Raw genomic sequence first — 16,927 nt, 5'->3', positions numbered from 1 at the left:
ACATGGGGACACCTGGGGAACATGTCCCCAGGCGGAGACAGGGACACAAGAGGGACATGGGGACACCCTGGATCCATGTCCCCAAGGGTCCCCAGTGTCCCTGGGGGGGACATGGGAACACAAGAGGGACATGGGGACTTGGCAGAATCCATGTCCCCAAGGGTTCCCCAGTGTCCAGGGGATATGGGCACACAAGGGGGACATGGGGACATCTCCAAATCCATGTCCGGAGAGGTTCCGCAGTGTCCAGAGGACGTGGGGACACCCAGAGATCATGTCCCTAAGGGTCCCCAGTGTCACTCAGGTGACATGGGGACACAAGAAGATCTTGGGCACACTGTGGGTCCATGTCCCCAAGGGTTCCCAATGTCCCTGGAGGACACAAATGGGACATGGGGACACTGGGTCCATGTCCCCAGGGGTTCCCAGTGTCCCTGGGGGACACAAGGGGGACATGAGGACACCTGGATCCATGTCCCCAAGGGTTCCCAATGTCCTGGAGGGACATGAGGACATTAAGAGGGTCTTGGGGACACCTGGATCCATGTCCCCAAGGGTCCCCAGTGACCCTGGAGGACACAAGTGGGACATGGGGACACTGGATCCATGTCCCCAAGGGTTCACAGTGTCCCTGGGGGGACACAGAAGGGACATGGGGATGCCCAAGGGTTCCCAGTGTCCCAAGGGGACATAGAAGGGACATGGGGACACCCAAGGTCCATGTCCCCAAGGGTTCCCAGTGTCCCTGGGGGACACAAGGGGGACATGGGGACACTGGATCCATGTCCCCAAGGGTTCCCAATGTCCCCAAGGGACATGAGGACATTAAGAGTGTCATGGGATACCTCGATCCATGTCCCCAAGGGTTCCCAGTGTGCCTGGAGGACACAAGTGGGACATGGGGACACTGGATCCATGTCCCCAAGGGACATGGGTATGCCCAAGGGTTCCCAGTGTCCCAAGGGGACACAGAAGGGACATGGGGACACCCAAGGTCCATGTCCCCAAGGGTTCCCAGTGTCCCTGGGGGACACAAGGGGGACATGGGGACACTGGATCCATGTCCCCAAGGGTTCCCAATGTCCCAGAGGGACATGAGGACATTAAGAGGGTCTTGGGGACACCTGGATCCATGTCCCCAAGGGTCCCCAGTGACCCTGGGGGACACAGGGACACCTCAGCATCGTGTCCCCAAGGGTTCCCCAACGTCCCCTGGGCGCTACCTATGTGGGAGGGGGGACGGGGACGGGGACGGGGACGGGAGGACCCACCTGGCGTGTCACCGGAGGCCGAGGGTCCCGTGACAATGGCAGGGCTGGCCCGCGCTACCTGACGGACAGCTAGGACGAAGAGAGACACGGGGGTCAGGGCCACCGCGGGGGGACACGCTCGTCCCCGCGGAGGTGGGGGGGGGATGACGACGATGACACACTCGGGGACATGCCGTGTCCCGGTGGTGGCCTTTGGGGGGTGGGAGGTGGCCCTGAGGTGGCTATGGGTGGCCCCACCCAAGGAGGGGGTCCGTCACCGGCTCCGTCACTTGGGGGGGGGGGTGAAGGTGGCCTTGGGGACACGCCGGTGGCCCTGTCCCTAGGTTTGGGGGGGGGTGGCTCTGTCACCCCCCCCGTGTCCCTCTAGTGTCCTCCCTGGAGGTGGCCGTGTCCTCCCTGGGGGTGACCATGTACCCCCAGGGGTGGCCCTGTCCCTACTGGGGTGCCTCTGGCCCCCCCCCAGGGGTGGCCCTGTCCCCCCTGGGGGTCACTTGGCCCCCTCAGGAGTGGCCCTGTCGTCCCCCCCCAGGGGTGACCATGTCCCCCCAGGGGTAGCTCTGTCCCCCCCCAGGGGTGACTCTGTACCCCTGGGAGTGGCCCTGTCCCTCAGAGGGGTCCCCAGGTCCCCCCCAGAGGTGGCCTTGTCCCCACTGGGGGTGGCCCTGTTCCCCCCTGCCCAGGGGTGACCGTGTCCCCCTTGGGGGTGGCCCTGTCCCCCCCACGTCCCCCTGTGGGTCAACAGGTCCCCCTGAGGGTGGCCCTGTCCCCCCCAGGGGTGGCTGTGTCCCCTCAGGGTCCCTATGTCCCCCCAGGGATGGCCCTGTCCCTCCCCCACCCCCATCCCTCTCTGGGTCCCTGTGTCCCCCCAGGGATGGCTCTGTCCCCCTGTGCCCCCCCCAGGGGTGACCATACTCCCCTCAGGGGCCACCATGGCATCCCCATGTCCCCCCCCAGGCATGGCCCTGCCCCCTACATCCCCCATAGGTGACCATACCCCCCCCCCCGATGTCACCAACCCCCTCTAGGGGTGCCCATACCCCCCCAAAGGGTGCCCATACCCCCCTCACTGGTGCCAATAACCCCCCAGGGGTGCCCATACCCCACCTGGGGTCCCCATAAACCCCCAATACCCACCCCCAGTGATGCCCAGACCCCCCAAAGGGTGCCCATACCCCCACCCATGGGTGCCCATACCCCCCCCAAGGGGTGCCCCTAATCTCCCAGGGCTGCCAATAACCTCCCACGAGTGCCCATATGCCCCCTTAGGGTACCCATACCACCCCCCCCGGATGCCAATAACCCCCCCGAGGTGCCCATACCCCCCATAGGGCTGCTTATATCCCCCCCTCAGTGGGCACCCATGGGTGCCCACCCCCCCCCGGGCTGCCAATAACCCCCCCACGGGTGCCCATACTCCACTTGGGGTGCTCCTAAACTCCCAGGGCTGCCAATAACCCCCCCCCCCCCCGAGTGCCCTTATGCCCCCTTGGGGTGCCCATACCCCACCCATGGGTGCCCATACCCCCCTTAGGGCTGCCCATAGCCCCCCCCCAGTGGCACCCATGGGTGCCCTCACCCCCCCCGGGCTGTCAATAACCCCCCCACTGGTACCCCTACCCCAACTGGCTGCCCATAAAACCCCCAATACCCCCCCAGCGATGCCCATATGCCCCCTCGGGGTGCCCGCAGCCCACCCACGGGTGTCCACACCCCCCCCCCCGTGGGCGCCCCCCCCGGGCCCCGCCCCCAGCGCGGCGTGGGATGGCCGATGTCACACGGAGCAGAGCAATGACATTGTAATTTCCACCTGAGCGTCGAGCAGCCGCCGCCGGCCCTCGGGGGGGTCGTGGGCGCCCAAGTGATCCCTGCGCAGCTCCTGCTCCACCAGCATCAGCCTGCGGGGCCAGGCTTCACCGGGGTCACGCTGCCACCCCCGGGGGGGCACCCCGGGGACACGGGGACAACCCCCCGGGGTCCCTCTGCCAACCCCCGGGACGCCCCTCGGGGGCGCCCCCTCCCGGGGCCGGGTGCTACCGGTGTCGTGGGGACACCCCCAGGGACACCCCCCCAAGGGACGTGGGGGCACCCCCGGGGACACCCCCCAAGGGATGTGGGGGCACCCCCGTGGGCACCCTGGGTCATGGGGGCACCCCCAGGGGCGTGGGGACACCCCCGGGGACACCCCCCCAAGGGACGTGGGGGCACCCCTGGGGGCACCCCCGTGGGCACCCTGGGTCATGGGGGCACCCCCAGGGACATGGGGACACCCCAGGGACATGGGGACACCTCTGAGGACAACCTGGGTCATGGGGGCACCCGCAGGGACATGGGAGCACCCCCGGGGGGGCACCCCGGGGACACGGGGACAACCCCCCGGGGTCCCTCTGCCAACCCCCGGGACGCCCCTCGGGGGCGCCCCCTCCCGGGGCCGGGTGCTACCGGTGTCGTGGGGACACCCCCAGGGACACCCCCGCAAGGGACGTGGGGGCACCCCCGGGGACACCCCCAAGGGATGTGGGGGCACCCCTGGGGGCACCCTGTGTCATGGGGGCACCCCCAGGGGCGTGGGGACACCCCCGGGGACACCCCCCCAAGGGACGTGGGGGCACCCCTGGGGGCACCCCCGTGGGCACCCTGGGTCATGGGGGCACCCCCAGGGACATGGGGACACCCCAGGGACATGGGGACACCTCTGAGGACACCCTGGGTCATGGGGGCACCCGCAGGGACATGGGAGCACCCCCGAGGGGGCACCCCGGGGACACGGGGACAACCCCCCGGGGTCCCTCTGCCAACCCCCGGGACGCCCCTCGGGGGCGCCCCCTCCCGGGGCCGGGTGCTACCGGTGTCGTGGGGACACCCCCAGGGACACCCCCCCAAGGGACGTGGGGGCACCCCCGGGGACACCCCCCAAGGGATGTGGGGGCACCCCTGGGGGCACCCTGGGTCATGGGGGCACCCCCAGGGGCGTGGGGACACCCCCGGGGACACCCCCCCAAGGGACGTGGGGGCACCCCCGGGGGCACCCCCGTGGGCACCCTGGGTCATGGGGGCACCCCCAGGGATGTGGGAGCACCCTCGGGGACACCCCAGGGACATGGGGACACACCCAGGGACATGGGGGCACCCTTGGGGGCACCCTCGATGACACCCCAAGGACATGCGGGCACCCCTGGGGACACTCTGGGTCATGGGGGCACCCCCAGGGACATGGGGACACCCTGGGTTATGGGGACACTCCCGGGGACACCACTGGGGACATGGGGACACCCCAGGGACACCCTGGGTCATGGGGACAGCCCCGGGACATGGGGACACCCCTGGGGACACCCCAGGGTCATGGGGACAGCCCCAGGGACACCCCAGGTACATGCTGCCACCCCCAGGGACACCCCCGGGGACACAGAGACACTCCTAGTGACACAGGGACACCCCCAGCTCACGGGGACACCCCCTGCGGATGCGGTGCCACTCTCAGGGACACCCCAGGGACATGGCAGGGACACCCCGAGGGACACCCCAGGGACCCCCCGGGGACACACCGGGACATGGCAGGAACAGGCTGCTCTGGGGTCGCGCTGCCACCCTCCCCGGGGACAGGAGGGGACACCCATGTCCTGCTGTCCCCATGTCCCCCATGTCCATCTATGTCCTCCATGTCCATCTATGTCTCCATGTCATTCTGTGTCCCCATGTCCCTCTGTGTCCCAATGTCCCCATGTCCATCTATGTCCCCACATCTCTTCGTGTCCCCATGTCCTCCATGTCCTTCTATGTCCCCATGTCCCTCTGTGCCCACAGGTCCCCATGTCCACCTATATCCTCCATGTCTCTCCGTGTCCCCATGTCCTCCATGTCCTTCTATGTCCCCATGTCCCTCTGTGCCACCAGGTTCCCATGTCCACCTATGTCCTCCATGTCCATGTCCCCACATCTCTCCATGTCCCCATGTCCCCATGTCCATCTATGTCCTCCATGTCCATCTATGTCCCCACATCTCTCCGTGTCCCCATGTCCCCATGTCCATCTATGTCCTCCATGTCCATCTATGTCCCCACATCTCTCCGTGTCCCCATGCCCCCATGTCCATCTATGTCCTCCATGTCCATCTATGTCCCCACATCTCTCCGTGTCCCCATGTCCTCCATGTCTCTCCGTGTCCCCATGTCCATCTATGTACGTCCTCCATGTCCTTCTGTGTCTCCATGTCCCCCTGCATCCCCATGTCCCCCATATCCCTCTGTGTCCCCATGTCCATGTCCCCCTGCCCTTCTGCATCCCCATGTCCCCCATGTCCCTCTGTGTCCCCATGTCCCCATGTCCATCTATGTCCTCCATGTCTCTCCGTGTCCCCATGTCCCTCTGTGTCCCCATGTCCTCCATGCCCTTCTATGTCCCACATCCCTCTGTGTCCCCATGTCCCCATGTCCATCTATGTCCTCCATGTCCTTCTGCGCCCCCATGTCCCCCATGCCCTTCTGTGTCCCCATGTCCTCCACGTCCCACTCCATCCTCCATGTCCCACTACGTCCCCATGTCCCTCACATCCCACCGTGCCCCCACATCCCTCCATGCCCCCCACCCCCAAGTCCCACCGTACCCTCCCCATCCCCTTCTCCCTCCCCACCTCCCCAGCGTCCCCGGTGTCCCCTCGCTGTCCCCGGGGCCGGGTCCCTCCCTCACCTGCCGATGATGCTCTTGATCTGGGAGTCCTTCTCTGCCTGCTGCTGCCGCAGGCGCTTCTCGCTCTGCTCCAGGCGGTGCTGGTACTGCAGCAGGATGCGGCTCGTCTGCTCCTCCTGCGACACCAGGCGCCGCTCGTACTCCTCCAGCTTGCGGTTGGACATGTGCAGCCGCTCCTTCAGCGAGTGGATCTCCTCCTCGTACTCCTTCACCTGCCACAGCCCACACTGCAGGGTGCCGGCGGCACCTCCCCGTCCCCACCATGACCAGACGCCTGGGTTCCCCCCAATGGTGACGCCCAAACACCCAAGGTCCCGCCATGGTGATCAGGTGTCCCCACCGTGGCGATGACCAAACATCTAGGTCCCAAGCATGGTGACACCCAAACACCTGGGTCCCCACCATGGGTGATGCCCAGACAGCTAGGTCTCCCTGATGGTGATGCCCAAACACTTGGGTCCCCACCATGGTGACACCCCCAGACACTTGGGTCCCCACCATGGTGACACTCAAACAGCTGGGTCCCCCACCATGATGATGTCTGGACACCTGGGTCCATCAGGGTCATCTCCTGGGTTTTGGACACCTGGGCCTTGGACATCTGGGTCCCTGAGACCTGGGTCCACCAGGGTCATCTCCAGGAGCATGGAGACCTGGGTCCTGTGATTCTGGGTCCCTAGGACCTATGTCATCAGGATCATCTCCTGGGGTCTGGACACCTGGGTCCCTGGGACCTGGGTCCACCAGGGTCATCTCCGGGAGCATGGAGACCTGGGTCCCTGGGACCTGGGTCAACCAGGGTCATCTCCGGGAGCATGGAGACCTGGGTCCCTGGGACCTGGGTCAACCAGGGTCATCTCCGGGAGCATGGAGACCTGGGTCCTGCGATTCTGGGTCCATCAGGGTCATCTCCTGGAGCGTGGACACCTGGGACCTGGGTCTACCAGGGTCATCTCTGGGAGCATGGAGACCTGGGTCCCTGGGACCCGGGTCCCTAGGACCTATGTCATCAGGGTCATCTCCTGGAGTCTGGACACCTGGGTCCCTGGGACCTGGGTCCACCAGGGTCATCTCCTGGAGCATGGACACCTGGGTCCTGAGATTCTGGGTCCACCAGGGTCATCTCCTGGGCTTTGGACACCTGGGCCTTGGACATCTGGGTCCCTGGGACCTGGATCCCTAGGACCTATGTCAGGGTCATCTCCTGGGGTCCAGACCCCTGGGTCCCCGGCACCCCTGCGCCCGCAGCCCCCAACGCCTGGGTCCGCCCGAGGTCCATACCCGGTCCAGCCGGCTCTCGTCCATGGACTTGGAGTACTCCTTCAGCTTGTACTCCTCGCGCTCGATGTGGGAGCTCTCGATGTCGGCCGAGAGGTGCGGCATGTTGGACACCCAGGCCACCGTGCGCTCGGCCGCCGGCATCACCGGGTTCAGCGTCGACGGCGTCTGCGAGGCCTGGGGGAGGGGGACACGGGGCAGGGGCGCGAGGGCGGGCTTGGTCCCTCTCGTCCCCACGGGTTGTCCCCGCAGCGGCCCTCCCTGTCCCTGCTGCGTCCCCACCTCCACCCCCCGCCTTCCCGCGTCCCCCGCGTCCCGCCGTGTCCTTCCGTCTCCACCACGCCCCGTGTCCCCCGTGTCCCCCGTGTCCCTCTGCGTCCCTGTCCCCGCCACGTCCCCCCGCAGCCCCCGTGTCCCCCATATCACCCACGACCCTCGTGTCCCCCCATATCCCTACGTCCCTCCACATCCCCATGTACCCCCACACCTCCCACGTCTCTCATAGCCCCTATGTCCCCACCATGTCCCCATGTCCCCACCATGTCCCCATGTCCCCACCATGTCCCCATGTCCCCCACGTCCCCACTATGTCCTCCATCCCCACCATGTCCCCATATCTTCCATCCCTTCCATGTCCCTCCATCCTGACCATGTCCCCGTGTCCTCCATCCCCACCATGTCCCCATGTCCTCCATCCCCGCCATGTCCCCCATAACTCTACCATGTCCTTCCAGCCCCACCATGTCCCATGTCCCCATGTCCTCCAGCCCCACCATGTCTCCATGTCCTCCATGTCCCCCCATGTCCCCATGTCCTCCAGCCTCACCATCTCCCCATGTCCTCCATCCCTGCCATGTCCCCACCATGTCCCCCATACCCTCCATGTCCCCCCATGTCCCCATGTCCTCCAGCCCCCCCATGTCCCCATGTCCTCCAGCCCCACCATGTCCCCATGTCCTCCAACCCTGCCATGTCCTCACCATGTCCCCCATACCCTCCATGTCCCCCCATGTCCCCATGTCCTCCATCTCTGCCATGTCTCCCCCATGTCCCCCATATCCTCCATGTCCCCCCCATGTCCCCATGTCCTCCAGCCCCACCATGTCTCCATGTCCTCCATCCCCACCATGTCCCCCATATCTCTACCATGTCCCTCCATCCCCACAATGTCCCATGTCCCCCATATCCTCCATGTCCCCCTCCTGTCCCCATGTCCTCCAGCCCCACCATGTCCCCATGTCCTCCATGTCCCCCCATGTCCCCGTGTCCTCCAGCCCCACCATGTCCCCATGTCCTCCAGCCCTGCCATGTCCCCCCCATGTCCCCATGTCCCTCCCTCCCCACCACGCCCCATGTCCCCCCCACCTGCTTGGTGACCGGCGGCTTCATCCCGGCCACCGACGCCTCCTTGGCCAGGGAGGGCTGCCGGGAGCGCGGGGGTCCGTAAGCCGGTTCGGGGGACGCCAGCAGGTTCCCGCTGGCCGGCCGCGGCTTGGGGGGCACCCCCAGGGCTGCCGGCCCCGGCCCCCCACCTTTCCCCGCCCGTGCCCCCCGAGGGGTGGGGGGCGGGGGGGCCCCGATGGTGATCTGGGGGGGGGCCAGGCTGTCCTGCAGGGAGAGCTGCCGCCGGCCGAAGTCCCCCCCGGGCCGGGCGAACTCGTCGCTGTAGCTGTGGCTGTGGGTGATGTGCTTGGGGGGGGGGGCCGCCAGCTCCTCGCTCTTGCTGTACCCGTGCAGGGGGGGGGCGAAGGGCCCCTCACCCCCCGGCTCGGGTCCTCGCAAGGGTCCGTCGGCCGCCAAATGAAAAAGGGGGTTCTGGAAGGAGAGGGGGACCCGCAACTGCGGCCCCCCCGGCTCGGGTACCCCCAGGCGAGGGGGGGCCAGGCTGGAGGCGCTGCCCTGCGAGAGGCGGCCGGGACGCAGCCCCCCGCCGGCCCCCCCCGGGGCCGGACCGCCGGCGGCGAGCAGCTCGGCGGGCAAACTAGGGACGCTGTCAACGCGGCCATCTTGAAGGTCCAGCATGGAGACGCTCTTGCCCACCCCCAGAGCCCCCCGGCCCCCCTCGGGCTCCGTCAGGTCGGAGCTGCTGGTGCAGTAGGCGGGAGAGGAGCGGGCCAGGGGGGGGCGGCTCAGCACCAGCACCTCCTGCGGCCCCTTCTCCTGCGGCGGGGAGGGCAGGCGGGGCACCTCCATGGAGCTACGGGGGGTGGGGGTCGGTGGGGGTCTCCAGCGGGATGGTGCCGGAGAGAGGTCCCCACGCTGGCCTCGGCCCCATCTCCATCCCCTTCCGATTCCCATCCCAGTCTCCGTCCTCATCCCAGTCCCATCCCTGTCTTCATCTGCCTCATCTCCATCCTCATCCCCATCCACATTCCAATCTCCATCCCCATCCCAGTCCCATCCCCATCTTCATCTTCAACCCCATCCTCACCCTCATCTCCACCCTCATCTCCATCTCCACCCCCATCCTCATCCCATCCCCAACATCTCCATTCTCATCCACAACCCCATCCCATCCCCATCCTCATCTTCATCTCCATCCTTATCGCCATCTCCACCCCCATCCTCATCCCATCCCAATCTCCATCCCTATCCCACTTCCATCCCCATCTCCATCCTCATCCTCATCCCCCATCTCCATCTCCATCCCATCCCCATCATCTTCATCCCCATCCTCATCTCCATCCTCACCTCTGTCTCCATCCCATCCTCATCCCCATCCCCATCCCCATCTCCATCCCCATCCCGTCCCCATCCCATCCCAATCTCTGTCCCCATCCCATCCCATCGTTGTCCCCATCCCTGTCCCCACCCCGCCCCTGTCACCCACCTGTTAAGGCCCCGCACCATGTAGGACTGGAGGTCAACGGAGCTGCGGGGGCAGAGAGCGGGTGACCACGGGGCCCCACGGCAGGGGGAGACACCCCAGGGGAGACTGAGGGCCACCGGCGTGAGACGGGGGGACACCACGGTGACACAGGCGGACAAAGGCATGGGGGTGGGAGGTAGGAATACCATGAGGATGTGGGGGTACCACAGGGATGTGGGGACACCACAAGCATGGGGGGGTACCACGGGGATGGAGGTACCACGAAGATGTTGGGTGTACTACGGGGATGTGGGGGTACTACAAGGATGTGGGGGTACCATGAGGATGTGGGGGTACCAGGGGGATGGAGGCACCATGAGGATGTTGGGGTACCATGGGGGTGGAGGTACCACAGGGATGGAGATACCACGAGGATGCCGGGGTGCCACGGGGATGCGGGGGTACCATGGGGATGTGGGGGTACCACGGGGATGTGGGGGGACACGGGGGGCTCTCGGAGGTCCCCACCTGTTGAGGTCACGGACGAGGTAGGGCTGGAGGTCGGCCGAGGGCCCCCGCAGCACCAGCCCCTTGGGGGGCAGCCGCTCCCCCTGGCTCGGCTGCCGCTGCAGGTGGGGGTTGCGCAGGGCCACGCTGATGTCCGTCAGCAGCCGCGGCAGCGGGCCCAGCTTCAGCAGGGCCTCCTGGGGGGCAGGGCAGCCACCAGTCCCCAGCCGACCCCCACCCCCGGCACCCCACTAACCTCTCCCTGAGGAGGCGTGGGGGGCTGGGACCCCCGTGGCCATCTCTGGGCAGGGGGACACGGGTGGATGGGACCCCAATGACCTCCCACGGTGGGACATGAGGGGCTGGGACCCCAACGACCTGTCCTGGGGGGTCATGGGTGGATGGGACCCCAATGACCTCCCACGGTGGGACATGAGGGGCTGGGACCCCAACGACCTGTCCTGGGGGGTCATGGGTGGATGGGACCCCAATGACCTCCCACGGTGGGACATGAGGGGCTGGGACCCCAACGACCTGTCCTGGGGGGTCATGGGTGGATGGGACCCCAATGACCTCCCACGGTGGGACATGAGGGGCTGGGACCCCAACGACCTGTCCTGGGGGGTCATGGGTGGATGGGACCCCAATGACCTCCCACGGTGGGACATGAGGGGCTGGGACCCCAACGACCTGTCCTGGGGGGTCATGGGTGGATGGGACCCCAATGACCTCCCACGGTGGGACATGAGGGGCTGGGACCCCAACGACCTGTCCTGGGGGGTCATGGGTGGATGGGACCCCAATGACCTCCCACGGTGGGACATGAGGGGCTGGGACCCCAACGACCTGTCCTGGGGGGTCATGGGTGGATGGGACCCCAATGACCTCCCACGGTGGGACATGAGGGGCTGGGACCCCAACGACCTGTCCTGGGGGGTCATGGGTGGATGGGACCCCAATGACCTCCCACGGTGGGACATGAGGGGCTGGGACCCCAACGACCTGTCCTGGGGGGACACAGGTGGATGGGACCCCAAAATTGGCCTCCAGGGGCACCCAGATACCCAGGATGCCAAAACCTCCCCCAGGGAGAACCCAGACACCCAAACCTCTGATCACCACCCAGGAGAGGACCCAGGTGTCCAGGCAACCCCCCACCACGGGGGTCCCGGGTGAGCGGGGTACCTTGCTGAGCTGGGACATGACCTCCCAGAGGAGGGCGTGCAGGGTGGAGAGCTCGCGGCCCAGGTCGATGTAGCCCTCGAAGCTGGTGCTGTTGGTGAGGGTGTCCAGGTTGGAGATCTCGTAGAGGAACTGCTGCATGCTGGTCCACTCCAGCTCCAGGAACTCATTCATGAAGGCCATGTACTCCTCCTTGCTGCCGAACCTGCGGGCGGGCACTCGGTGGGGTCCCCACTGGCCCCCCCAATGGGTTGTTGTCCCCCCGCCCCGGCCTCGTCTGCCACCCTTTGAACCTTCTGTTCCTCAAGCTTCTGGGTGTCCCTCAGTAAAGCCATGTCTGGCTTCATCCAGCTCTGCTGTCCGTTTGTTCTCCATTCGTCCATCTACCACCACCTCATCCATCCATCTTCCATCCATCCATCCATTCATCCATCCATCCACCCATCCTTCTGCCCGGCTCATCCACCCACCAACTCATCCGTCCATCTTCTGTCCGTACAACTCATCCATCTGTCTTACACCCATCAGCTCACCCCTCCACCTCCCATCCGTCTTCTGTTCATCCATCCTCCCTCCATCCACCACCTCACCCACCTGCCAGCTCCCTCATCTTCCACTCATCCCCCATCAACTCATCCATCTTCTGGTCATCTGTTCATCTTCTCTACTCATCTATCCGCCAACTCATCCATCCACCTACTCATCCATCCCTTTTCTCTCCATCCATCTTCTGCCTATCCATCAACTCATCCCTCCATCTTTGCCCATTCATGCAGTCATCTGTCCATCTTCTGTCCATCTATCTGCCAGCTCATCCATCCATTTTCTATCTTCTGGCCATCATCCATCAACTCATCCACCCATCTTCCACCCACCATCCATCGACTCATCCATCCACCTTCTGTCCCTCATCCATCAACTCATCCATCCATTTTCTGACCATCTATCCATCTTCTGTCCATCCATCAGCTCACCCATCCAACCACCCTCCATCCACCTGTGAATCCGCCCGTCCATCCACGCTCCATCCACCCACAGACCTGCAGACCCACCTTCCCTCCACCATCCCTCCTCTCTCCACCTGACCGCCGTCACCCACCACCACCCCTCCCTCCTCCACGCTGAGCGCTCACTTGGTGAAGTTGGCCAGGTTCTGGATGACCTTGGCGATGAGGGTGAGGGTGCGGGCAGTCTGCTCGTCGGGGTACTCCTGCATGAGGCCAAAGAGGCTGGGGGACATCACGGCGGGGCAGAGGAACCGCAGGAAGAGCGAGGCGCTGATCAACCGGTCAGCGATGTCCTCGCGGCCCCGCTCGGCACAACGCAGCCGCCATGAGGCGAAGACCTCCTTCAGCTCCCGCGGGAACACGCTGCGTGGGGGCGGACACGGTCAGGGACCGGCGGTGGGGACGCCGGGGGATGTCCCCTGCCCCGAGGACTCACCAGTGCGAGTTGACCACCTTGCAGAGGGCGAGCTCGCAGCACATGCGGAGGTTGGCCTGGTGGTCAGCCAAGGTGGAGGCCGAGCACTTCATGGGGTCGACCTCGCAGTTCTCCTCCGACTCGTACAGCGCCCGGATGAACTCGCCTGCGCGGGGACGGGGATGTCAGAGGGAACCGGGGACCACCCCACTGTCCCACAGCCAGACCACCTCAATGGGGACGTGGCCATGAGAAGGGACCACCCAACCATCCCTTGGCCATGCCAAGAGGGACGTGATCACGAGAAGGGACCACCCAACCGCCCCATGACCATAACAATGGGGACACAGCCACGAGAGGGGACCACCCAACTGTCCCATGGCCATGAGAAGGGACCACCCTCCACCCCATGGCTACGCCGATGGGGATGCGGCCACACGTGGGGACCACCCGCCATCCCACAGCCATGCTGATGGGGCACTGGCCATGGCGGAGACCCCTGGCCGTGACGGGGACCCCCCGGCACCGGTGGAGCTCACCAATGGCGTCCTTGAGGTATTTCTGGCCGATGAGTTTCAGGTACTCCTCTATGGCTTTCGTGGCGAGGGTGTTTTCCCGGAAGATCAGGTGCTCCCGGTCCATGAAGCGATCCACCTCCGTCATGGCCATGTCCGACAGGAAGTCCTGCCCACGGCCGTCAGGGCAGCCCGATGCCTGCCTGCGCCCCAGCAGCCCGGCCAGGCCGGCCCGGTCCACCCTCCGTGCATCCTCGTGTCCTGCCTCCACCTTCTGTCTGTCCATCCATCCATCTATCCATCCATCATCCACCTGTCCTCCACGCATCTTCTTCCATCCTCTGTCCTCCATCCATCCATCCACCCATCCACCCATCCATCCATCCAGCCTCCATGTCTGACCTCTATCCCTTCTCCATCCATCCACCCTTCCATCTATCCCCCATCTGTCTGTCCATCCAGCTCCATCCGCCCTCCGTCCATCTTCCATCCTCCAGCCAGCCCTCCACCCATCCCTCCCCCACCTGTCTGTCCATCCTTCTCCATCCATCCATCCTCCATGTGTCTGTTCTCATCCATCCAGTCCTCCATCCAACCCTCTCTCCAAACCTTCATCACTTCATCCATCCTCTCTCAGTCTTTTACCCGTGTGCCATCCTGCTCCATCCATCCTTCCTCCTTTCTTCCATCTTCCTCCCATGCATCCATCCGTCCAGCCTCCTTCCATCCATCCATCCTTCCTCCATCCACCCACCCACCCATCCATCCATCCATCCATCCATCCATCCATCCATCCATCCATCCACCCGTCCATCCAGCCTCCTTCCTCCATCCATGCATCCATCCATCTAGCCATCATCCATCCATTCATCCTCCATCCATCCTGCATCTGCCCATCATCATCCATCATCATCCATCCACCCATCCATCCATCCATCCATCATCATCCATCCATTGTCCATCATCCATCCCTCCATCCATCCTCCTTCTATCCATTTTCCTTCCATCCATCCATCCATCCATCCTCCCTCCCTCAATCCTCCACCCCGCCTCCCCCCTCCCTTCCCCCGCCCCTCCCCACCCCCCCAGCCCCCCACCTTAGCCTTGCCGGTGCTCTGCAAGATGTGCACCAACGCGCAGGCCACCTCCTCCTTGCTCTTGACGCTGAGCACGGGCTCCAAGACGGCGCAAAGCATCCGGTAATTGTTGGTGACGTACTCGGCGAACTCCTTGTAGAGCTCCATCGGGAGGATGCTCATGGTCTGGAAGCGGCTCTTGACGCGTAGAGCCGGACAACCCGCCTTGCTCTTGCCGCCGCTGGGTTGGCTGAGCGGGTACCACTGCTCGGCGAAGTGCCGACCGGTGACGCTGGCGATGGGGATGCTCACCATCCCCACGTAGTTACTCTTGTCCTTCTTGCGCTTCTTGTCGGTGTCCTTGTAGAGGTGCAGGCGGATGGTGCGGACGGACGGCAGGTTGTTGAACTCGAAGTGTTCCCCCCAGAAGACGTTGTCGGTGCGCGCCTTGCTGGTGGTGCGGGCGTAGAGCATGTCGTCCAGGCACAGCTCGCAGTAGTAACGTTTCTTGGGGGGAAGGTCTCGCGCCTCGATCACCCACAGCTTCAGGACGTTGTCCACCCGCCGGCTGTTGTCCTGAGGAGGGGTGGGAGGGAGGGAGGTCAGCAGGGAACGTGGGGACAGTTGGGGGCGAGGAGAGGCGGGGGTGGGACGTGGGGCACGGGGGGGGCCCAGGGCGGCCGGACAGACAGAGGCAGGGAGAGCTGGGGGTGGGGGCAGATGGGGGCGGTGACCCTGGGGTGGGGGTGACGTCAGGGGACAACCCCAGCCGAGGGTGGCCACCGGGACCAGCGACCCCAGGGCATGGTGACCCCAAGGCCGAGGGTGACCCCAGGGGACATCACTACCAGTGACCACCTCCTTCTCCATCAGCTGACCGCCCCCACCAGCTGACCATCCCCATCCTGACCAGTTGACCATCCTCATCCCCACCAGTTGACCATCCCACCAGTTGACCATCCCCATCCTGACCAGTTGACCATCCCACCAGTTGACCATCCTCATCCTGACCAGTTGACCATCATCCCCACCAGTTGACCATCCCACCAGTTGACCATCCCCATCCTGACCAGTTGACCATCCTCATCCCCACCAGTTGACCATCCCACCAGTTGACCATCCTCATCCTGACCAGTTGACCATCATCCCCACCAGTTGACCATCCCACCAGTTGACCATCCCCGTCCTGACCAGTTGACCATCCTCATCCCCACCAGTTGACCATCCCACCAGTTGACCATCCCCATCCTGACCAGTTGACCATCCCACCAGTTGACCATCCTCCTCCATACCAGTTGACCATCCTCATCCCCACCAGTTGATCATCACCTTCCCCACCAGTTGACCATCCCCACCATTTGACTATCCTCCCCCATACCAGTTGACCACCCTCATCCCCACCAGTTGCCCATCCCACCACCTGACCGCCCGCACCACCACGACCTCCTCACCTTGTTGGGCTTCACCGCCCTTTGCAGGTTCTCGATCCACTTGTCCCTCTCGGCGGCCGAACGGCAGGCGAAGCATTTGGTCCCCGAGGCCGTGGTCACCTGCGGGTGACGGCCACCGGTGACCGGATGCCACGGCGATGGCCGGGCGCGGGGGGCGGGGAGGTGACGAGAAGGTCCAAACCGGACCTCGAAGCAGAACTCCTGGCCCAGGATGCTGCTGTGGACCGCCTTGATGATGGAGTCTTCATCCAGGTTGAGCTCCAGCGCCTCGGCCGCGCTGCTGGGGCTCAGCAGCGACTCGTGGGAATGCGACTCCTTGAAGCTCTGCATCAGCCGGGCCCTGCGGGGACGCGGGGGGGACGCTCGGGGGGGGGCGGCGGGGGGGGGGGGGGTGGTCTGGAGGAGGGGGTGCCCAAGGGGGTGCGGGGGTGGTGGTGGCGGGGGGACGACACGGTGGTGGTGGCATGCGAGCGGGGGGTGACGGTGGCGCTGGGGGGGTGGGGGGTACCTGGGGCATCCGCGCGGGACCTGGGGACGCGTCCGCGGCACCGGGACAGAGAGAGACAGAGTCAGGGCGGGGGGGGGGGGGGGGGGGGGGGGGGCGGGGGGGAGGGGGGACAGGGACACATTGGGGGGGGGCACACAGGAGCGACCCCCCCACCCCAACCCCCACTGCCACATCCCTGGGGGCCACGGGTGTCCGGGGAGCCCCCCCAGCCCCTCCCAGCTAAGC

General features: G+C 65.4%; 1 protein-coding gene across 1 annotated transcript in view; it reads right to left on the bottom strand.

Annotated features, from left to right (window-relative positions):
* Positions 1–16,530, bottom strand: part of SYNGAP1 (synaptic Ras GTPase activating protein 1) — a 17,253-nt gene extending 723 nt beyond the window's left edge. The window contains exons 1-14 of the mRNA XM_082012236.1: positions 16,381–16,530; positions 16,195–16,293; positions 14,765–15,319; positions 13,692–13,836; positions 13,174–13,318; positions 12,864–13,100; positions 11,734–11,935; positions 10,570–10,745; positions 10,063–10,104; positions 8,598–9,429; positions 7,236–7,409; positions 5,955–6,166; positions 3,079–3,179; positions 1,272–1,340 (exon numbers count right to left, since the gene is read on the bottom strand). Of these exons, the coding sequence (XP_081868362.1) occupies positions 1,272–1,340; positions 3,079–3,179; positions 5,955–6,166; positions 7,236–7,409; positions 8,598–9,429; positions 10,063–10,104; positions 10,570–10,745; positions 11,734–11,935; positions 12,864–13,100; positions 13,174–13,318; positions 13,692–13,836; positions 14,765–15,319; positions 16,195–16,293; positions 16,381–16,524 (3,133 nt within the window). The 5' untranslated portion in view covers positions 16,525–16,530. The remainder of the gene's footprint in view (positions 1–1,271; positions 1,341–3,078; positions 3,180–5,954; positions 6,167–7,235; positions 7,410–8,597; positions 9,430–10,062; positions 10,105–10,569; positions 10,746–11,733; positions 11,936–12,863; positions 13,101–13,173; positions 13,319–13,691; positions 13,837–14,764; positions 15,320–16,194; positions 16,294–16,380) is intronic.
* Between the last annotated feature and the right edge of the window lie 397 nt (positions 16,531–16,927).

Source organism: Phaethon aethereus, assembly GCF_964289735.1.
Source record: "Phaethon aethereus genome assembly, chromosome: 33".
Taxonomy (NCBI): Eukaryota; Metazoa; Chordata; class Aves; order Phaethontiformes; family Phaethontidae; genus Phaethon; species Phaethon aethereus.
This window is presented reverse-complemented; position numbering and strand designations above follow the sequence as displayed.